The sequence below is a fragment of the Cygnus olor genome, chromosome 34 (assembly GCF_009769625.2).
Source record: "Cygnus olor isolate bCygOlo1 chromosome 34, bCygOlo1.pri.v2, whole genome shotgun sequence".
Taxonomy (NCBI): domain Eukaryota; kingdom Metazoa; phylum Chordata; class Aves; order Anseriformes; family Anatidae; genus Cygnus; species Cygnus olor.
Genome location: NC_054091.1, coordinates 489,271 through 510,542, shown reverse-complemented (window position 1 = coordinate 510,542; position 21,272 = coordinate 489,271). Strand labels below are relative to the sequence as shown.

General features: G+C 61.0%; 3 protein-coding genes across 54 annotated transcripts in view; all 3 read right to left on the bottom strand.

Moving 5' to 3' along the window:
- LOC121062742 (coiled-coil domain-containing protein 81-like) overlaps positions 1-21,272 on the bottom strand; it is a 137,814-nt gene that overhangs the window by 79,006 nt on the left and 37,536 nt on the right. The gene's annotated exons all lie outside the window — the stretch shown is intronic.
- LOC121062741 (kinesin-like protein KIF22) lies at positions 2,556-14,471 on the bottom strand. Of its 42 annotated transcripts, none has more exons than XR_005815676.1 (15): positions 14,321-14,470; positions 13,531-13,663; positions 13,332-13,459; positions 13,108-13,238; positions 6,588-7,182; positions 5,915-5,948; positions 5,741-5,816; positions 5,567-5,624; positions 5,444-5,490; positions 5,188-5,355; positions 4,198-4,257; positions 3,850-3,888; positions 3,566-3,694; positions 3,443-3,475; positions 2,917-2,962 (listed from the first exon to the last, which is right to left on the bottom strand). XR_005815676.1 is itself a non-coding variant. In XM_040542908.1 (14 exons), the coding sequence occupies exons 1-14, from the start codon at positions 14,403-14,405 to the stop codon at positions 2,761-2,763; spliced, it is 1,926 nt and encodes a 641-aa protein (XP_040398842.1). In that variant the 5' UTR covers positions 14,406-14,471; the 3' UTR covers positions 2,556-2,760. The 42 variants fall into 42 exon arrangements, 22 of the variants coding, with proteins under 22 accessions (XP_040398842.1, XP_040398863.1, XP_040398864.1 ...); XR_005815667.1 differs by lacking the exon at positions 2,917-2,962 and adding an exon at positions 3,052-3,172 and having other exon boundaries at positions 3,431-3,513; positions 14,321-14,469; XR_005815672.1 differs by lacking the exon at positions 2,917-2,962 and adding an exon at positions 3,059-3,172 and having other exon boundaries at positions 3,431-3,475.
- TLCD3B (TLC domain containing 3B) lies at positions 15,591-19,467 on the bottom strand. Of its 11 annotated transcripts, none has more exons than XR_005815686.1 (5): positions 18,890-19,467; positions 17,563-17,658; positions 16,193-17,351; positions 16,099-16,140; positions 15,591-15,840 (listed from the first exon to the last, which is right to left on the bottom strand). XR_005815686.1 is itself a non-coding variant. In XM_040542939.1 (3 exons), the coding sequence occupies exons 1-3, from the start codon at positions 19,217-19,219 to the stop codon at positions 17,091-17,093; spliced, it is 687 nt and encodes a 228-aa protein (XP_040398873.1). In that variant the 5' UTR covers positions 19,220-19,467; the 3' UTR covers positions 15,591-17,090. The 11 variants fall into 11 exon arrangements, 1 of the variants encoding a protein (XP_040398873.1); XR_005815693.1 differs by lacking the exon at positions 16,099-16,140 and having other exon boundaries at positions 16,193-16,348; positions 16,698-17,351; XR_005815694.1 differs by having other exon boundaries at positions 15,591-16,502; positions 16,698-16,738; positions 16,843-17,351.

Below are 21,272 nucleotides of genomic sequence, written 5' to 3'. Positions count from 1 at the left end.
TCAGCAAAGCTTTTGACACGGTTTCCCATAGGATCCTACTGGACAAAATGTCCAGCATACAGCTAAACAAAAACATCATCCGATGGGTGAGCAATTGGCTGACAGGCAGGGCTCAAAGGGTTGCGGTAAATGGGGCCACATCTGGCTGGCGGATGGTCACTAGTGGGGTCCCTCAGGGCTCCATTTTAGAGCCAGTCCTCTTCAATGTTTTTATAAACGATTTGGATGTAGGACTAGAAGGTGTTCTGAGCAAATTTGCCGACGACACTAAACTTGGAGGAGTTGTGGACTCTGTTGAGGGTGGAAAGGCCTTGCAGAGAGATCTGGACAGATTGGAGAGCTGGGCGATCACCAACCACGTGAAGTTTAACAAAAGCAAGTGCCGGGTCCTGCACCTGGGACGGGGCAACCCAGGCTATATGTACAGACTGGGCGATGAGATGCTGGAGAGCAGCCCTGCAGAGAGGGATCTGGGGGTTGTGGTTGACAGCAAGTTGAATATGAGCCAGCAGTGTGCCCTGGCAGCCAGGAGGGCCAACCGTATCCTGGGGTGCATCAAGCATGGCATTGCTAGTCGGTCGAGGGAAGTGATTGTCCCACTCTACTCTGCGCTGGTGCGGCCTCACCTCGAGTACTGTGTACAGTTCTGGGCACCACAGTACAAAAAGGACATTAAACTGTTGGAGAGTGTCCAGAGGAGGGCGACGAAGATGGTGAAGGGCCTAGAGGGGAAGACATATGAGGAGCAGCTGAGGGCACTGGGCCTGTTCAGCCTGGAGAAGAGGAGGCTGAGGGGGGACCTCATCGCAGTCTACAACTTCCTCGCGAGAGGGAGTGGAGAGGCACATGACTTATTCTCTGTTATCACCAGTGACAGGACCCGCGGGAACGGTGTGAAGCTGAGGCAGGGGAAGTTTAGGCTGGACATCAGGAAGAGGTTCTTCACCGAGAGGGTAGTTGTGCACTGGAACAGGCTCCCCAGGGAAGTAGTCACTGCACCAAGCCTGTCTGAATTTAAGAAGTGATTGGACTGTGCACTTAGTCACATGGTCTAAACTTTTGGGCAGACCTGTGCGGTGCCAGGAGTTGGACTTGATGATCCTTATGGGTCCCTTCCAACTCGAGGTATTCTATGATTCTATGTTAGGCCACATTTCAATGTCCTTCCTGCTGCTTGCAGGGTTTTATCTCACGCATGAACTGGATCACAGAATCACAGAATCATCTAGGTTGGAAGAGACCTCCAAGATCACCGAGTCCAACCTCTGACCTAACACTAACATGTCCTCCACTAAACCATATCACAAAGGATCATTGAGTATTCTGAAGCCCAATACCATGCTTTATTATTTTTATTATTATTATTACTATTACTACTATTATTATTATTTTGCCTCTGAAGCACAATCACAGAATCATAGAATCATAGAATCAGAATATCTCGAGTTGGAAGGGACCCATAAGGATCATCAAGTCCAACTCCTGGCACAGCACAGGTCTGCCCAAAAGTTTAGACCATGTGACTAAGTGCACAGTCCAAAGTTGTGGACTGCGATGAGGTCTCCCCTCAGCCTCCTCTTCTCCAGGCTGAACAGGCCCAGTGACCTCAGCCGCTGCTCTTATGTCTTCCCCTCTAGGCCCTTCACCATCTTCATCGCCCTCCTCTGGACACTCTCCAACAGTTTAATGTCCTTTTTGTACTGTGGTGCCCAGAAATCATAGAATCATACAATGGCTCGAGTTGGAATAGACCTTGAAGATCGCCTAGTTTCAACCCCCTGGCCATAGGCAGGGATGCCACCCGCTAGATCAGGTTACTCAGGGCCTCATATAACGTGGTCTTGAATACCCCCAAGGACGGAACATCCACAACCTCTCTGGGCAACCTATTCCAGTGCCTCACCTCCCTCTGAGTGAAGAATTTCCTCCTAACCTCTAATAGAAATCTCCCCTCTTTTAGTTTAAAACTATTCCCCTGTTGTGGTTTAGCCCGGCTGGCAGCCAAACACCACACAGCCGTTCGCTCACCCTCCCCCCTCCCTCTCCGGGATGGGGGAGAGAAACGGGAAAGTGAAGTCTGTGAGTTGAGATAAAGACAGTTTATTAAGACAGGGAAAAGAATAACAACAATAATAATAATAATAATAGTATTAATAGTAATAATGTGTACGAAATAAGTGATGCACAATGCAATTGCTCACCACCCGTTGACCGATGCCCAGCCTATCCCCGAGCAGCCGGCCCCCCCTCCACCCCGGCTAGCCACCCCTATATATTGTTCAGCATGACGTCAGATGGTATGGAATACCCCTTTGGCCAGTTTGGGTCAGCTGTCCTGGGTCTGTCCCCTCCCAGCTCCTGCTGCATCCCTAGCCTGCTCGCTAGCAGGACAGAGAGAGGCTGAAAAGTCCTTGGCTTGGTGTAAGCACTGCTCTACAACAATTAAAACATCAGCATGTTATCAGCGCTCTTCTCATCCTAATCCAAAACATAGCACCCTGCCAGCTACTAGGAGGAAAATTAACTCTGTCCTAACTGAAACCAGGACATCACCTCAGTAGTTTGAGGGTCACCTTGGTGGCTCATGGTCAGCTTCACCTCTTGTGGTCACCTTGGTGGCTCAGAGTCATCTAGGTGACTTTGGGTAACCTTAATATCTTGAGGTCACCCTGGTGACTTGGGGTCACCTTGACATCTTGTGGTCACCTTGGTAGTTTGGGGGTCACCTTGGGGGCCTGGGTTCATCTCAGCATCATGTGGTCACCTCGGTGGCTTGGGGCTATCTCCGTATCTTGCGGTTGGGCCCAACTTGATGGCTTGGGGACACCTTGGTGGCTCACCATCATCTGGGTGGCTTGGGGTAACCTTGGTGGCTTGGGGGTCATCTCCTTGGCTGGGGTCATCTTGGTGGCTTGGGGGTAACCTTGGTGGCTCGGGGGTTACCTCCTTGACTTGGGGACACCTTGGTGGCTTGGGGTCAACTCCTTGGCTTGGGGTCACATCCTTTGTGTTACTTTGGAACCTTGGGGTCACCTCCTTTGCTTGAGGACACCTTGGTGGCACAGGGGTCACCTCCTTGGCTTGGGGTCACCTTGGTTCTTTGGGGTCACCTTCTTGGCTTTGGGTTTTGGTGACTCAGGGTCACCTGCTTTACTTGGGGACTCCTTGATGGCTCGGGGTCACCTCCTTGGCTTGGGGTCACCTCCTTTGTGTTACCTTGGAACCTTGGGGTCAACCCCACGGCTTGGGGCCACCTTGGTGGCTTGGGGCCACCTTGGTGGCTTGGAGGTCACCTCCTTGGCTTGGGGCCACCTCCTTGACAGCTCAGGGGTCACCTCCTCAGCTTTGGGACACCTTGGTGGCTCAGGGTCACCTCCTTGGCTTGGGGACATCTTGGTTGCTCAGGGTCACCTCCTTGGTTTGGGGACACCTTAGTGGCCACCTCGGTGGCTTGGGATCACCTCCTTTGTATCACCTTGGAACCTTGGGGTCACCTCCTCAGCCTGGGGACACCTTGGTGGCTCGGGGTCACCTCCTTGGATTGGGGTCACCTCCTTTGTGTTACCTTGGAACCTTGGGGTCACCCCCTCGGCTTGGGGACACCTTGGTGGCTTGGGGTCACCTCCTTGTCTCAGGGGTCACCTTGGTGGCCACCTTGGTGGCTTGGGGTCACCTCCTTGGCTTGGGGACACCTTGGTGGCTTGGGGGACACTGTGGTGGCACAGGGGTCACCGTGGTGGCTTGGGGTCATCTCCTTGGCGGCTCAGGGTCATCTCCTCAACTTGGGGACACCTCGGTGGCTTGAAGTCACCTCCTTGGCCTGAGGACACCTTCATGGCTCAGGGGTCACCTCGGTGGCTGAGGGCCACCTCCTGAGCTTGGGGACACCTAGGTGGCACTAGGTCACCTTGAGAAGGAGGGCAGCAGGAAGCCCCGCCCCCCACTCCCACCTGGCCAATCGCCTTGTCTCACCTCCAGGAGCCCCTCCCCTTGTCCCCGCCCCCACGCACACGCAGCCAGGCGGGGTCGGCGTTCACGGCTGTTTATTGGGGTCCAGGGGACAACGATGGGGCTGTCCCCAGGGCAGCGGGGACATTGGCCTGCGGAGAGGGGCACTGTGTCACCGCCGTGGCACCCCCGCCACGCCCGCGTGGCCCCTGCGTGGCCGCTGTCCCCCAGCCCCGTGTCCCCACTCACCTGCAGCAGCGTGGCCACCTGCGCCGCCGAGAAGCCGGGCACCGCCGCCAGGTCCTCCACCTGCGGGGACAGGGGCACCCGTGGGGACAGGGGCACCCGTGGGTGGCCCTGGGGACAGCACGGGGTGGGGGGTGGGGTCGGCAGGGACACTGGGTGCCCCGGTGGGTTGGCACAGGGTGACGTGGGGCGTGCCAGGGGACACCCAGAGTGGCACAGGGTGACGTGGGACACGCCAGGGGTGGCACAGGGTGACACGGGACATGCCTGGGGACACCCGGGGGGGTGTGGGACACACATGGGGACACTGGGAGGTGACACAGTGACATGGGGCATACCAGGGGGCACCCAGGGGTGGCACGGGACACTGGGAGGGGACACGGTGATGTGGGACATGGCAGGGGACACCCGGGAGGGCGTGGGACACACGTGGGAACACTGGGAGGTGACACAGTGACATGGAGCATACCAGGGGACACCTGGGGGTGGCACAGGGTGACATATTGTGACACAGGACAGGGGACACCTGAGGGTGGCACAGGGTGACAAGGGACATGCCCAGGGACACCCAGGGGTGGCGTGGGACACACATGGGGACACTGGGAGGTGACACAGTGACGTGGGACACGGCAGGGGACACCCAGGGGTGGCACAGGGTGACATGGGACATGGCAGGGGACACCCGGGGGTGGCACGGGACACGCATGGGGACACTGGGAGGTGACACAGTGACGTGGGACACGGCAGGGGACACCTGGGAGTGGCACAGGGTGACACAGGACATCTGGGGGTGGTGTGGGACATGCATGGGGACCCTGGGAGGTGACACCGTGACATGGGGCACACCAGGGGACACCCGGGGGTGGCACAGGGTGACACCAGTTGACACGGGACACACCGGGGGTGACACAAGGTGACCCGGGGAGGTGACAAGAAGACACGGGGGGTGACAACAGGGAGGGGGGTGACACCGGGGAGGTGACAGGCACTGACCGTGCGGAAGGGGCCGTGCTCCTGGCGCCAGGCATGGATGCGCCCCCCCCGGCGGGGCCCCAGCCCCCGCAGCTGCGCCGGGTCCCTCCCGTTGAGCGCCCGCAGGACATGGGCCCGGACCCCCGCCTCCAGCCGGGGGGCGGCCACCGCCTCCCACTGGGGACAGCCCTGGGGACAGCAGGGGACACTTAGCGGTGGGGGGGGGGGCACAAATGGACCCCCCCCGTGTGTGTCACCCCCCCCCCGAGGGACCCACCTTCTGCCGCCGCCGCAGCACCACCAGGGAGGCCGGGGAGGGGGCGCCTGTGGGACAAAGTGTCACGGGGGGGGGACATTTGGGAATGGGGGGGGGAGGGGACACTTTTGGGGGGGACCTTACCTGGAGGAGGAGGAGGCAGAGGAGGAGGGGAGGGGGGTGGGCGTCGCTTCTTCAGCCTCTGGGGGGGGGGGGGGGGGGGGGGGAGGGGGTGAGCACCTATGGATGCCCCCCTCCCCCCCCGGTGGGGTGCTGGTGTTGTCACCCCCCCGTGTCCCCGTCCCCTCCCCGTGTCACCTGCAGTGTGTTCTCAGCGTCCTCCAGCCAGCGCTGCAGGGCCTGGTCCTCCGGGGGGGGCGTGGAGGGGGGGGACCTGCGGGGGGGGGGGGGACGGGGACGGGGAAGAGAGTGTCACAGGGGGACCGTGCTACCCCCGTGTCCACCCCCCCCCCCATGTCCCCAAATCCCTACCTGGGCTCTGGGGCATTGCTGGCAACGGTGGCATCTGAGGGGGCGGGGGGTGTCAGGGGGACCCAAATAGCCCCCCCGTGTCCCTCCCCATCCCACATCCCCCCCCCCAGTGCCCCCCCATGTCCCATGCTCCCCCCTTCCTCCTTGTGTGTCCCCCTCACCCCTCCCCCACGTCCCCAGTGCCCCCCCATCCCTCCCCATAGCCCCCCCAAACCTCCCCAATACCTCCCTATAGCGCCCCCAGCTCCCTCCACCCCTCCCCAGAGCCCCTCCAAACCCCTCCAGACCCCCCCCCAGTGCCCCCCCACCCCCTTGATACCCTCCCCATGTCCCCCACCCCCCCGTGGCCCCCACCCCTCCCCAGAGCCCCCCAACCCCCTCAATGCCCTCCACCCCATAGCCCCCCCAAACCCCGTGTCCCCCACCCCTCCCCAGAGCCCTCCAACCCCCCCACAGACACCCCATAGCCCCCCCCACAGGCCCCCAACCCCCCCATAACCCTCCCAACCCCCCCCCCAGTACCCCCCCACCCCCTTGATGCCCCCCCATCCCTCCCCATATCCCCCAACTCCCCTCCCGGACCTCCCCATCCCCATGATACGCCCCCAACGCCCACCCCCCCATAACCCCAACCCCTCCCCCCCAACCCCCGCCCCCCCAAAAAATAACTCACCCCCCCCCTCATCCCCCACGGGGGGGGGAGGCACGTGGCGCACCCCCCGGGCAAAGCTGAGAGCTCGGCGGGCCTGGGGGCGCCCGGGGGGGCGGGGGCAGAGGGCGAGGAGGAGGAGCAGGAGGGGGGGGCCGGGGGGCCGCGGCGCCCCCCCCAGCAGGCGGGTGAGGCGGCTCTCGCGGAGGGGGGGGCGCCCCCCCCGCCGCAGCGCCCCCAGCACCCTCCGCAGCACCCCCAGCGAGGCGTTGGTGGCCCCCCCCTCGCGCAGGCGAACCCCCCCAGCCCCGCTGCGCCGGGGGTCTTCCAGCCCCGCCAGGTCGGCCAAGGTCAAGGTTGGGGGGGGGGGGGCACCCCCGGGCGCCGGGGGGGTCCCGGGGGGGTCGCAGCGCACCCACAGCACCAGGTGACCCCGGCTGGAGGAGGCGTTGAGGAGGGTGGGGGCGGCGCGGCGGCGGGCACCCAGCGAGGCCGCGAGGAGGGCGGGGGCCGGGGGGGGGCCCAGGGGGAGACGGGTGAGGCCCCGCACCTCAGGGGGGCCCCCCCGGGCCTGGAGGATGCGCAGGGGGGGGCCCCCCGGGCACAGGAGGTCACGGATCTGGGGGGAGAGGGGGGGTGGATTTGGGGGGGGCTGTGGGGGAAGTAAGGAGGGGTTGGGGGGGGGGGGGGGGGGAGTATGGAAGGATTTGGGGGGGGTAGGGGGGAATTTGGGGGGGATATGGAGCCCGATAGGGGGGGGTATGGGGATTTTGGGGGAGGATATGGGGATTTTGTGGGGAATGGGGGGGGGAAAAAAGGGATTTTGGGGAGTGATATGGGGGCCATATGGGGATTTGGGGGGGGATATGGGGGCCATATGGGGATTTGGGGGGGGGATGTGGGGGCTCCAGGGGGGAAATGGGGATTTTCGGGGGGGATATGGGGGTTTGGGTGGTATCTGGGGGGTATGGGGGGGCTTGGGGGGCTATAGGGGGAATTTGTGGGAGTATGGGGGGCGTCTATGGGGGTTTGGGGGGTTTAGGGGGAGGAAATTGGGATTTTGGGGAGGGATATGGGGGCCGTATGGGGATTTGGGGAGAATATAGGGGGGATTTGGGGGATTTTGGGGGTATAGGGGGAATGGGGGGGGAAACTGGGATTTTGGGGAGGGATATGGGGGCCGTATGGGGGCCCTATGGGGATTTGGGGGGGGATGTGAGGGTCTGAGGCGGGGGTATAGGGGTTTGGTGCGGGGATGTGGGGGCTATACGGGGGATTTGGGGGGGTATGGGGGGGATTGGGGGGGAGTATCTGGGGATTTGGGGGTTTTGGGGGAGGATAAGTGAAGATTTGGGGGGGGGTGGGGGACTATGGGGAGAATATGGGGATTTGGTGTTTTGGGGGGGATATGGGGGAGTTTGGGAGGATATAGGGGGGATTTGGGAGGGTATGGGGGGATATGGGGGATTGGGGGGGTATAGGGGGATATGGGAAGATTTGGGGGGAATGGGGGGGATATGGGGGGCTTGGAGGGGGTATACGGGGTTTTTCGGGGGGGATATGGGGGTTGGAGGGGTTGGGGAGGGATATAGGGCAGATTTTGGGGGAGGAATATGGGGATTTGGGGGCTTTGGGGGGGGGGAATATGGGGGCCTTGGGGGGTATAGGGGGAATTTGGGGGGTATGCGTGGGGTTTGGGAAGGTTGGGGGGATATAGGTGGGATTTGGGGGGGATATGGGGGGATTTGGGGGAGGTATAGGGTGGATTTGTGGGGGTAAGAGGTGGGTTTCGGGGGGTTTGCGGGGATTTGGAGGACGTATGGGGGAAGTGTAGGGGGTTTGGGGGTCTAAGGGGGGAATATAGGGGGGATTTGGGGGGGGAGATATGGAGGGATGTGGGGGTTTGGGGGTGTTATGGGGGTTTGATGGGGTATAGGGGGGATTTCAGGGGTATAGAGGGTTTAGGGGGGATGGGGGGGAAATTGGGATTTTGGGGAGGAATATGGGGGCCGTATGGGGGGCATATGGGGATTTGGGGGGGGATGTGGGGGTTTGGTGCGGAGATGTGGGGGCTATACGGGGGATTTGGGGGGGGTATGGGGGAGGATAAGAGGGGATTTGGAGGAGTTTGGGGGGGGGGCTGGGGGAAATGTGGGGGTTTGGGGGGTATAGGGGGGATATGGGAAGATTTGGGGGGATATGGGGGTTTGGGGAGATATAGGGAGGATTTGGGGGGAATGTGGGGGGTTGGGGGGGGTATACAGGGTTTTTCAGGGGGGATATAGGGGAGATTTAGGGGGTATAGGGGGGATATAGGGCAGATTTGGGGGGGTTAGGAAGGAACATAGGGCAGATTTGGGGGAGGAATATGGGGATTTGGGGGTTTTGGGGGGGGGAATATGGGGGCCTTGGGGGGTATAGGGGGGACTTGGAGGGTATGTGTGGGGTTTGGGGAGGTTGGGGGGATATAGGAGGGATTTGGGGGGGATATGCAGGGACTTGGAGGGGGTATACCGGGATTTGGGGGGGGCATTGGGGGGATATAGGTGGTTTGGTGGGGGATATGGGGGGATTTGAGGGGGGGTATGAGAGGTTTGGGGGCAGATATGGGGCTGTATGGGGGGGATATGGGGATTTGGGGGGGGGATATTGGGAGGAGATATGGAGGGATGTGGAGGTTTGGGGGGGAATATGGGGGGGTATGTGGGGGATACGGGTGGGATATAGGAGGATTTGGGTGGGGACATGGGGGGAAATGGGGATGTGGGGGCAGATATGGGGCATTATGGGGGGGGTATGAGGGGTTTGGGGGGGGATGTGGGGCCGTATGGGGGGGTATGGGGATTTGGGAGGAGGATATGGGGATTTTGGGGGGGGTTACATGGGGTAAATTGGCATTGGGGGGGATATGGCGGCATATGGGGGATTTTGGGGGGGGGATAGGGGGTCTTGGGGGGGGGATATGGGAGGTTGGGGGTGTATAGGGGGGACTTCGGGGGGTGGTATGGGGGGGGTTACAGGGGGGAAATGGGCATCCGGGGATTTTGGGGGGGGTACGGGGGTTTTGGGGAATCTGGGAGGGGATATGGGGGCGTATAAGGGGGGTCCAGGGGGGAATATGGGGGGATTTGGGGGGGGGAATGGGGGGGGGAAGAGGGGTTTGGGGGCAGATATGGTGGGGTATGGGGGGATCTGGGGGAAGTAAGGCAGGTATGGATATGGGGGTTTGGGGGGGATATAGGGGGGATTTGGGGGGGATATAGGGGGTTTGGGGGGGATATGGGGGAAGTAAGGGGGATTTGGGGGCTTTGGGGAGGGTTGGGGGGTATAGGGGGGATTTGGGGGGGCTATAGGCTTTTTTGGGGGGTAGGGGAGGATTTGAGGGGGTATGGGGGGTTACAGGGGGGAAATGGGCATTGGGGGGGCATATGGGGGTTTGGGGGAAGTCTGGGGTTTTCGGGGGGCATTGCGGGGAATTTTGGGGTGCTTGGGGGGATATGGGGGGATTTGGGGGAGGTATAGGGTGGATTTGGGGGGAGTAGAGGGGGGTTGGAGGGGTAAGAGGCGGGTTTCGGGGGGTTTGCGTGGATTTGGAGGACGTATGGGGGGAGTGTAGGGGGTATGGGGGGGTGTATGGGGGGATTTGGGAGTCTGAGGGGGGAATATAGGGGGGATTTGAGGGGAATGTGGGGATATATGGGGGATTTGGGGAGGAGATATGGAGGGATGTGGGGGTTTGGGGGTGTTATGGGGGGGTTATGGGGGTTTGATGGGGTATAGGGGGGATTTCAGGGGTACAGGGGGTTTGGGGGGGGGGAATTGGTATTTTGGGGAGGAATATGGGGGCCATATGGGGGGCATATGGGGATTTGGGGGGGGGGGATGTGGGGGTTTGGTGCGGAGATGTGGGGGCTATATGGGGGATTGGGGGGGGTATGGGGGAGGATACGGGGGTCTTGGGGGAGGATAAGAGGGGACTTGGGGGAGTTTGTGGGGGGGGCTGGGGGAAATGTGGGGGTTTGGGGGGTATAGGGGGGATATGGGAAGATTTGGGGGGATATGGGGGGGATATGGGGAGTTTTGGGGGGGGTAATGGGGGGAGATATGGAGGGATGTGGAGGTTTGGGGGGGAATATGGGGGATGTGGGTGGGATATAGGAGGATTTGGGTGGGGATGTGGGGGGGGAAACGGGGATTTGGGGGCAGATATGGAGCATTATGGGGGGGGAATATGGGGGGTTCGGGGTGCATGGGGGGATTTGTGGAGGATATGGGGGTTTGGGGGGGGAATATGGGGGGGAAATGGGGATTTGGGGGCTGATATGGGGCATTATGGGGGGGGTACGGGGATTTTGGTGGGGATATGGGGGGAAATGGGGATTTGGAGGGGATATGAGGGGTTTGGGGGGGGATATGGGGATTTGGAAGGAGGATATGGGGATTTTGGGGGGGGTTACATGGGGTAAATTGGCATTGGGGGGGATATGGCGGCATATGGGGGATTTTGGGGGGGATTTTGGGGGGGATATGGGAGGTTGGGGGTGTATAGGGGGGACTTTGGGGGGGGTATGGGGGGTTACAGGGGGGAAATGGGCATTCGGGGATTTTGGGGGGGGTACGGGGGTTTTGTGGGATTCTGGGGGGGGATATGGGGGGGCATATAGGGGGGGCTCCAGGGGGGAAATGGGGATTTTGGGGGGGATATGGGGATTCGGGGGGGGATAAGGGGGGATTTGGTGTTTTCAGGGGTTTTGGGGGGGATATGGGGGGGTTACGGGAAGAAAATGGGCATTGGGGGGGGATATGGCGATTTGGGGAGGGGTATGGGGGGGAAGAGGGGTTTGGGGGCAGATATGGCGGGGTATGGGGGATCTGGGGGGGATATGGGGGAAGTAAGGCAGGTATGGAGTAGATATGGGGGTTTGGGGGGGATATGGGGGAAGTAAAGTGGATTTGTGGGGATTATGGGGGGATTTGCAGAGGGTTGAGGGGGATATGGTTTTTTTTTGGGGGGTATGGGGGGTTACAGGGGGGAAATGTGCATTGTGGGGGCATATGGGGGTTTGGGGGAAGTCTGAGGGGTTTCGGGGGGGTATCGGGGATTTCGGGGTTTGGGGGCATTCTGGGGTGTTTGGAGGGGATATGGGGGGATTTGAAGGACTAGAGGGCGGTTGGAGGGGTAAGAGGGGGGTTTTGGGGGGATTTGGGGGGGATGTATGGGGGGAGTATAGGGGGATTTGGGGGTCTGGAGGGCATATGGGGGGAAATCGGGATTTTGGGGAGGGATATGGGGGCCGTATGGGGGGCATATGGGGATTTGGGGGGGGGATGTGGGGATCTGAGGGGCGGGTATGGGGGTTTGGTGCGGGGATGTGGGGGCTATACGGGGGATTTGGGGGGGTATAGGGGGGATTTGGGAGTTTTGGGGGAGGATATGGGGGTCTTGGGGGGGGAATATGGGTATTTGGTGTTTTGGGGGGAATATGGGGGAGTTTGGGGGAGGTTGGGGGGATATAGGCGGGATTTGGGAGGATATGGGGGGGATATGGGGGATTGGGGGGAGTATGGGGGTTTGGGGCGGTATAGGGGGGATATGGGAAGATTTAGGGGGGTATGTGGGGATACAGGGGTTTGGGGAGATATAGGGGGCTTGGAGGGGCTATACGGGGTTTTTCGGAGGGGATATGGGGGTTGGGGGGAATATAGTGTAGATTTGGGGGGGTATAGGGGGGGATACGGGGGTATTTGGGGGGTCGGGGAGGGATACAGAATGGATTTGGGGGGGTATGGGGGGCTTTTGGGAAAGGAATATGGGGATTTGGGGGTTTGGGGGGAGGATATGGGGGCCTTGGGGGGATTTGGGGGGTATGGGGGGGATATGTGGGGATGTGGGGGGGATATCGGGGATTTGGGGGCAGATATGGGGCTGTATGGGGGGCAGATATGGGGAGTATGGGGGGGGTAAGGGGTTTTGGGGGGAAGATATGGGGATTTGGAGGGAATATGGTGGGGAATTTGGGGGAAGTATGGGGGATTGGGGGGGATGTGAGGGGGGAAATGGGGATTTGGGGGCAAATATGGGGCATTGGGGGGGTATGGAGATTTTGGGGGTGATATGGGGGGGAAATGGGGATTTGGGGGCAGATATGGGGCCGTATGGGGATTTGGGGGGGGGGGGGTAATGGGGGCTTTGGGGAGGATATGGGGATTTTGGGGGGAGAAATGGGGATGGATATGGGCATTAGGGGCAGATATGGGGATTTTGAGGAGGATGTGTTTTTTGGTGGGGGATATGGGGGGGAAATGGGGATTTAGGGGGAGTATGGGGATTTTTTCGGGGGTATGTGGATTTGGGGGGGGGGGGGGGCATAAGTGGGGGGATATGGGGGTCTGGGGTGGGATCTGTCTATGGGGGAGGGCAGATCTGGAGACCTGGGGGGGACAGGCTGATAAATGTGGGGACACCGCTGTGTGTGTGGCGGGGACGTGAACAAAGGGATGGGACACGGGGTGATTTGGGGGGGGGAAGCGGGGCCCAACGCACCTCCTCGCAGTACACCTCCATGCAGGCCACGGTGACGCGGCGGCTGTCCCCGACGGCCTCCAGCACGTCCTCGAGGGCGCGCTGCACCAAGCCGGGCTCCCCCTCACTGCCCAGCATGGTGTGCGTCTTTCCTGCGGGAGTGGTGGGCACCAGCACCGTGTCACCCCCCCAGGAGGGTCACCACGGCGTCAGGGACACTTGGTGGGGGGGGTGACAACGCTCACCGGAGCCGCTGGGCCCATAGGCGAGGACAGTAACATCGCGGCCGGCCAGGAGGTGGGACAGCAGCGGGCGGACGGAGCCCTCGTAGACGGTGGCGGTGGAGCTGGCGGCACCGTAGATGGCGTCGAAGCTGAGGAAGAAGGCGTTAGGAAGGGGGTAGGGGGCACCCATGGGTGCCGCCCGCCTTCCCCCGGGGCTCACCGGTAGCGGGAGGGGGCGCTGGGGGGCTCCTCGCGCAGCTCCAGGGTGTGGGAGTCGAGGGGGAGCAGGCAGGGCTCCTCGCCGGGGGGGCCGGGGCGCAGGCGGACGCAGACCTGCACCCGGCGGGGGGGCGCTGGGGAGGCACCGGCACCCGTTGGGGTGGTCCCGGCTGGACGACGAGTCCTCACATCCCCCTGTCACCTCAGGAAATGTCCCCCCACAGCCCCCCTTTCCCCTCACAGCCCCTCATCCACCTACAAAATGTCCCCCCACACACCATTCCCCTCAGGATTTGACCCCTCACAGCCCCTTGACACCCCCAAAATGTCCCCTCACAGCCCCCGTCCCCTCACAGCCCCTCGCCCCGCCATGAGGTGTCCCCTCAGCACTTTTGTCTCCTCATGAAGTGTCTCCTGTCGGCTGCTGTCCCCTCATGAAGTGTCCCCTCAGCCCTTTTCTCCCCTCACAGTTCCTCATCCCCTCACAAAACGTCCCCCCACAGCCCCTCTCCCCTGACAGCCCCTTGTCCCCTCATAAAATGCCCCCCTAACAGCCCCCGGTCCCCTGACAGCCCCTCGTCCCCTCACAGAACGTCCCCTCACAGCCCCTCTCCCTTCACCGAACGACCCCTCAGCCATTTCCCCCCTCACAATCCCTCATCCTCTCACCGCCAGAACCCCCTACAGCCTCGCACCCCCTCCCCAGAACCTCCCCAGAACCTCCCTGAACCACCCCCGGCCGCCCAGATCCCCCCCAATTCCCCCCCCCAGCGCCCTCAGCCTCCCCGTACCGGCCGCAACCTCCGCCGCCATCGCTCCCGCCCGACCGTTTGAAACTGCGCGGCGACAGCCAATGGGAGGCGAGGAGGTGCGCATGCGCGGTGCGGGCAGCCCGGCGGGGCAGGGCGAAATGGCGGCGGTTGCTTGGCAACGCGGGGAGGGGAGGGGACAAAATGGCGGCGGTTGCCTGACAACGGTGGATGGGAGGGGACAAAATGGCGGCGGTTGCCTGGCAACGGAGGGAAAAGAGGCGGGAACGGCGGTGGCGGCGGCGGTTGCCTGGCAACGGGGGCGGGGCGAAGCCAAACGCGCCCAGTTCGTACTGGGAGTGGGCTCAGTTTCTACTGGGACAGTTCCCAGTTTGTGCTAGGATGGGGCTGGGGATCCCAGTTTGTACTGGGATGGGGCTGGGGGTCCCAGTTCATACTGGGAATGGGCCCAGTTTGTACTGGGATGTGGCTGGGAGTTCCAGTTTGTACTGGGGCTGAGTCCAGTCTGAGCTTGGATGAGGCTGGGGATCCCAGTTTGTAGTGAGAATGGGCCTAGTTTGTACTGGGACGGGGCTGGGGGGCCCAGTTCGTACTGGGAATGGACCCAGTTTGTACTGGGAAGGGCCCAATTCATACTGGAAAGGGGCTGAGGGTCCTAATTCATACTGGGAAGGGGCTGGGGGTCCCAGTTTGTACTGGGGCTGAGCCCAGTTTGAGCTGGGATGAGGCTGGGGGTCCCAGTTTGTACTGGGGCTGAGCCCAGTTTCAGCTGGGATGAGGCTGAGGGTTCCAGTTTGTACTGGGACAGTGCCCAGTTTATACTGGGATGGGTCTGGTGGTCCCAGTTTGTGCTGGGAATGGGGATGGGGATCCTCTTCCATACTTGGTCTGGGCCCAGTTCATACTGGGGAAGGGCTGGGGGTCCCAGTTTGTACTGGGAGTGGGTCTGGAGATCCCAGTTTGTACTGGGAATGGGCACAGTTTGAGCTGAGATGGGGCTGGGGATCCAAGTTTGTGCTGGGATGGGGCTGAGGGTCCCAGTTTGTACTGGGAATGGGCCCAGTTCATACTGGGATGGAGCTGGGGGTCCCAGTTTGTACTGGGAAGGATCCCAGTTCATTCTGGGAAAGGGCCCAATTCCCGACCTCCCAGCGGGTAGTGACCTCAGAGGTGTGACATCACCAGTGGGGCGGTGATGTCATCATCAGGGCAGTGACATCAACAGGGCGGTGACATCATCGGGTGTTGACGTCACGATCCCCCCCCCGTGTCCCCAAGGAGGAGCCGGGCCGTCCCCAAAGTCCTTTAATGCAGCAGCTGGGACAGCGCAGGGGCACCCTGTGGGCACCCATGGGTGGGGGGGACCCCCCTGAAACCCCCAGAGGGACTACAGGGTGCCCCTGAGGACCCCAGGACCCCCTTGGGACCCCCCAAAGGACCTCAAGGTGCTCCTTGAAGTCCCCAGATTCCCTTGGGACCCTCACAAGGACCCCAAGGACCCCCTGAAGACCACAGAACTCCCTTGGGACCCCCATAAGGACCTCAGGGTGCCTCCTAAAGACCCCGGGACCCCCATGTGGACATCAGGGTGCCCTATAAGGACCCCAGGTGCCCCCTGGAGACCCCAGGACCCCCTTGGGACCCCCATAAGGACCTCAGGGTGCGCCCTGAAGACACCAGAATCCCATTGGGACCCCAAAAGGACCTCAAGATGCTCCTTGAAGACCCCAGGATATCCCATATGGACCTTAGGGTGCCCCCTGGAGACCCCAAGACCCCCTTGAGACCCCATTAAGGACCTCAGGGTGCCTCCTGAAGACCCCAGCACCCCCCATAAGGACCTCAAGGTGCTCCCTAAAGACCCGAGAATCCCCTTGGGGCCCCCATAAGGACCTAAGGGTGCTCCCTGAAGACCCCGGGACCCCCTTGGGACCCCAGTATGGACCTTAGGGTGCCCCCTGGAGACCCCAGGACTCCCCATATGGACCTCAGGGTGCCCCATAAGGACCTCTGGAGACCCCAGGACCCCCTTGGGACCCCCACAAGGACCTCGGGGTGCTCCCTGAAGACCCCAGGACCCCCCTAAGGATATCAGGGTGCCCTATAAGGACCCCAGGTGCCCCCTGAAAACCCCAGAATCCCCTTGGGACCCCCATAAGGTCCCAAGGTGCCTCCTAAAGACCCCAGGACTCCCCATAAGGACCTAAGGGTGCCCCTAAGGACCCTAGGACCCCCTTAGGACCCCATAAAGACCTCAGGGTGTCCCCTGAAGACCCCAGGACCCTCTTGGGACCCTGTTAAGGATCTCAAGGTGCCCCCTAAAAACCCCAGGATCCCATTGGGACCCCAAAAGGACCTCAAGGTGCTCCCTGAAGACCTCAGGACCCCCTATATGGACCTTAGGGTGCCCCCTGAAGACCCCAAGACCCCCTTAAGGACCTTAGGGTGCCACCTAAAGACCCCAGGATCCCCTTGGGACCCCGTTATGGACCTCAAGGTGCTCCCTGAAGACCCCAGGACCCTCTTGGGACCCCCATATGGACCTTAGGGTGCTCCATAAGGACCCCAGGACCCCCTTGGGACCCCCTTAAGGACCTCGGGGTGTGCCCTGAAGACCCTAGAACCCCCTTTATGGACCTCAGTGCGCCCCCAGAAGTCCCCCCACCCCCACAACCACCCCAAGCCGCCCCCTAAACCCCCCCCCAACCCCCCCTTGAAGGACCTCAGGGTGCCCCCCCCACCCCACCCCACCCCACCCCATGGGATGCCCACCCCGCAGCGGCGGCGGGGCTCAGGGCGGGTGCCGGGGCGGGGGCTGGAAGAGGCGCCAGGCCCCCCGGCAGATGAGGCCGAACCAGTAGAGCTGGGGGGCCAGGAGGGTGGCAGCGTTGTAGGCGGCGGGCAGCGCCCCCGGCACCCGCAGCAGGGGCACCCCGAGGTGGCGCCCGTAGGCCCAGTACAGGTAGGGGAAGAGCAGCACGCGGCAGCCCAGGAAGGTCACCAGCATGGCCACCCCGTTGAGCTTGTGCAGGGCCGTGTGCTGCCGCTTGTACTGCGGGGGCCGGGGGAAAGGGGTGAGGGACACGTGGGGTGGGGGGACACCACTGTCCCAAGTCATGCTGGAGACCCACGTGGTGAGGGACACGTGGGTTGGGGGCCCACCACCATCCCAAGTCATCCTGGGGACGCAGGGGTTGGGGACCCCGGGGCTGGAGACCCCTGGCCACCCCATTGTCCCCCCGGAGACGCGTTTCGGGGCTTACCAGGATGAGGACCTTGCCCAGGCAGACGAAGGGGGTGCTGAGCTCTGCCATCAGCAGGCAACCCAGGAAGAAGTCGCCCTTCCCCTGGCGCCACAGCTGGGGGGGGGGCACAGGGACATCTGGGGACACGTGGGGACACGGGGATACGGGGACATGGGGACATGGCCATGGAGAAGCCAACAAGCACCATGACTCCGTGGTGGACCTCCATGAGTAGCTCCATACCAAGAAGGTGTTCTTCCATCACAAGTGTCCCCAAGTGTCCTCAAATGTCCCCAGATGTCCCCAAGTGTCCCCATGACCACGGAGAAGCCCACAACAGCGTGGTGGACCTCCATGAGTACGTCTGTCCTCATGGCCATGGAGAAGCCAACAAGGACCACAGCGTGATGACCTCCATGAGTAGCTCCATCCCCAGGCGACGTTCTTCCATCCCATGTCCCCAAGTGTCCCCAGGTGTCCCCAAGCTATCTCCATGACCACAGAGAAGCCAACAAGCCCCACAAAGGTGTGGTGGACCTCCATGACCACGTCCACACCAAGCCACCATCCCTCCACCTCTACATCCTCATGACACCCCCATGTCCCCACACCATTCCCGTGTCCCCAAGGTGTCCCCCCGGTCCCCGTCCCCACTCACGGTGGCCATGGGGAAGCAGACGAGCACCATGGCGGTGTGGTGGACCTCCATGAGCACATCTGTCCCTGTGGCCACGGAGAAGCCAGCAAGGACCACAGCGTGGTGACTTCCATGAGCAGTTCCATACCCAGGTGACCTTCTTCCACCCCATGTCATCAAGTGTTCCCAAGCTATCTCCATGACCACGGAGAAGCCCACGACACCGTGGTGGACCTCCATGAGCACGTCTGTCCCCATGGCCATGGAGAAGCCAACAAGGACCATAGGATGGTGACCTCCATGAGTAGCTCCATCCCCAGGTGACCTTCTTCTACCCCGTGTCCCCAAGTGTCCCCAGGTGTCCCCATGAACACGGAGAAGCCCACGACAGCGTGGTGGACCTCCATGAGCACGTCTGTCCCCGTGGCCACAGAGAAGCCAACAAGGACCACAGCGTGGTTACCTCCACGAGTAGCTCCATACCCAAGTGACATTCTTCCACCCCATGTCCCCAAGTGTCCCCAAGTGTCCCCATGAGCATGGAGAAGCCCACGACAGCATGGTGGACCTCCATGACCACGTCCACACCCAGCCACCATCCCTCCACCTCCACATCCCCACGACACTCCCGTGTCCCCACGACACCCCCGTGTCCCCACACCATTCCTGTGTCCCCAGGGTGTCCCCCTGGTCCCTGCCCCCACTCACGGTGGCCACTGGGAAGCAGACAAGCACCGTGGCAGCGTGGTGGAGCACCATCAGGAGGTCCTTGTGCAGGTAGGCGCCGGCAGCCGCTCGCAGGGATGGCGGTGGCCCGGCCTCGTGTCCCTTGACGTGCCCGCGGTGCCAGTGGCACAGGAACATGGCGTAGACATCGTACACAAAGTAGGGGACGGCGAACTGGGGGTACGCCCCCGCCAGCCAGTGCCTGTGGGGGGCTGCGGCGGGGACACCGGTGTCCTCGGAGGGCACGGGGGGAGGGTCTCGGGGGGACACGTGGGGGGAGGGGGGCTTGGGGGTGGCATGATTTGGGGACATGGACACCCAGGGATTTGGGAAGACCCCGATTTGGGGGACCTAGACACCCAGAGATTTGGGGACACCCTGATTTGGGGCACCCAAGTGTCCCAGGTGGCTTTGGAACACCTCAATTTGGGCACCCAGACACCCAGGAAATTGGGGACACCCCGATTTGGGGCACCCAAACACCCAGAGATTTGGGGACACCCCGATTTTGGGGACACAGGTCTCCAGGGTGGCTTTGGGACACCCCAATTTGGGGCACCCAGACACCCAGGTGTGGGAAAGGAATTCGCAGGTGGCTTTGCACTGTTTCACACATCCCTGAATTAGAGATAATGAGGAAACAAGCGGTAGAAACAAAAACTTGAGCAAGGTGGAGATAAAGTAAATTGGCTACAGTGTTAAAGATGAGCTTTGGGCAGTGGCCAATTGCTGGCTGGCTCGAGGCGCATGTCTGAGGGTCTCTAACCAATTGTATGACAGATTCGGGCGCGTGGACAGCGCGTGGGGCTACAGGGAAAGTATATGTAGTAGTGAAAAAGGGCAATAAACGTCTCCTATTCAAGAGCCATCAGGAGTCCGTGTCTTTCATCCCTTCAAATGATGACCCCAACGTGATCAGGGAGGAGCAGCGTTGCACGAGCGTCCGAAGGGAACCCAGCTGAATGAGTCAAGCTCGCAGCTGGACTGCAGCTTCAACCCCGGGACGTCACCTGAAGGACAGGTGAGTGGCTGGGCATTGATCATGGGAGCTAGCCTTTCGGCAGAGGAAGAGGCTATAGTGAAACTGCTAACGCAACTCCTAATAGACAGGGGAGTAAAAAATGATCCGTTTAAGATAAAGCTATTATTGAAATTTTTGCAAAAACAAGGGCTCCCCTCACTGGCTTCCACAGTATTTAATGTAAAAACTTGGGACCAAGAGGAGGAAAAAATATGGGAAGCAGCGTCCAGTGGGGATACTAATGCTGCTGAGATAACGGCTACGTGGCGGCTGGTGACTGAGACTTTAAGATCGTGGCAGGCAGAAAAGGAAGTACAGAATGCCGCTGCCCAGGCAATAACAGCAGCCGAACCGAGATCAGAGCCTGCAAGGTCACCAGAGCGGTGCAATTTGATAGACCTGGGGGATGACAAGGAAGAGAGCCGCGGACCGCCGCTGCAGAGCCCCTCCCCGCTGACCCCCTCGGCTCCCACCTTGCCTACCCCCGATAATGCCTCCCTGCGGGCCCGAGCTTTCGACCCGTGGGAACGATGGGAGCTAGTGCGCCGGGAAGCACTAAAGGATGGGGACCCGGTAGGAATGCCTTTCCCGGTGCAGGTGCGACCTAATGGTCCAAATGAATATACTGCCTTCCAATGGAACCTAATTAAAGAATTAAGAAAGACTGTGACTACATATGGATTACACGCACCATTTACTCAGTCATTGTTAGAAAATGTTATGACTGGTCAATTGTTGGTGCCGTATGATTGCCGTCAGATAGCTGCGCTGATTTTAACGCCAACACAAAAATTACCCTGGGAGCAAAAAAGGAAAGAAGGGTGCGAATTAGCCGCCCTAGGTAACATAGAACGGCAGCCTGGCGACCCCCTCCGGGGAGCCGGGATCCCACAGTTGATGGGGACCGAGCCGTTGAGCAGGCTAGGCTCAACGATGCCGTCCTGTGGCAGTCCGTGTCTCTGGCCCTCCAGGCTATGCTGAAGTTGCCTGAAGTTGGGAAAGTCCAGCCATCATTTACCAGCATTAGGCAACAAGTTACTGAGCCTTATATGCAATTCATTGATAGATTGCGAGACGCTTTGGACAAACAAATTGACAACCGCAAGGCCAAAGAGGCCCTTATACTAAAACTGGCAGTGGAAAATGCAAACACAGACTGTAAGAAAATACTCCAAGCCCTGCCTGCTAATACTACATTAGTACAAATGATAGAGGCATGCAGTCGAGTTGGATCCATAGAACATCACACTGCCGCTTCGGCCGGAGCTTTTGCTGCTGCGCTTCAAATCGGAGGTAAACGGTGTTTCCGCTGCCAAGCCACGGGACATTTTGCTGCTGAATGCC

Excerpts from the sequence above, each read along its gene's own strand:
- LOC121062741 (XM_040542908.1), bottom strand. The coding sequence starts at position 14,405 with ATGCGCACCTCCTCGCCTCCCATTGGCTGTCGCCGCGCAGTTTCAAAC. Across the intron at positions 13,239-13,331 it reads CTATGGGCCCAGCGGCTCCG|GAAAGACGCACACCATGCTG; the intron begins GTGAGCGTTGTC and ends CCACTCCCGCAG. Across the intron at positions 5,625-5,740 it reads ACGCTGAGAACACACTGCAG|AGGCTGAAGAAGCGACGCCC; the intron begins GTGACACGGGGA and ends CCCCCCCCCCAG.
- TLCD3B (XM_040542939.1), bottom strand. The coding sequence starts at position 19,219 with ATGTCCCCAAATCATGCCACCCCCAAGCCCCCCTCCCCCCACGTGTCC. Across the intron at positions 17,659-18,889 it reads TCTGCTTCCCAGTGGCCACC|CTGTGGCGCCAGGGGAAGGG; the intron begins GTGAGTGGGGGC and ends CCCCCCCCCCAG. Across the intron at positions 17,352-17,562 it reads TGGGCAAGGTCCTCATCCTG|TACAAGCGGCAGCACACGGC; the intron begins GTAAGCCCCGAA and ends CGGCCCCCGCAG.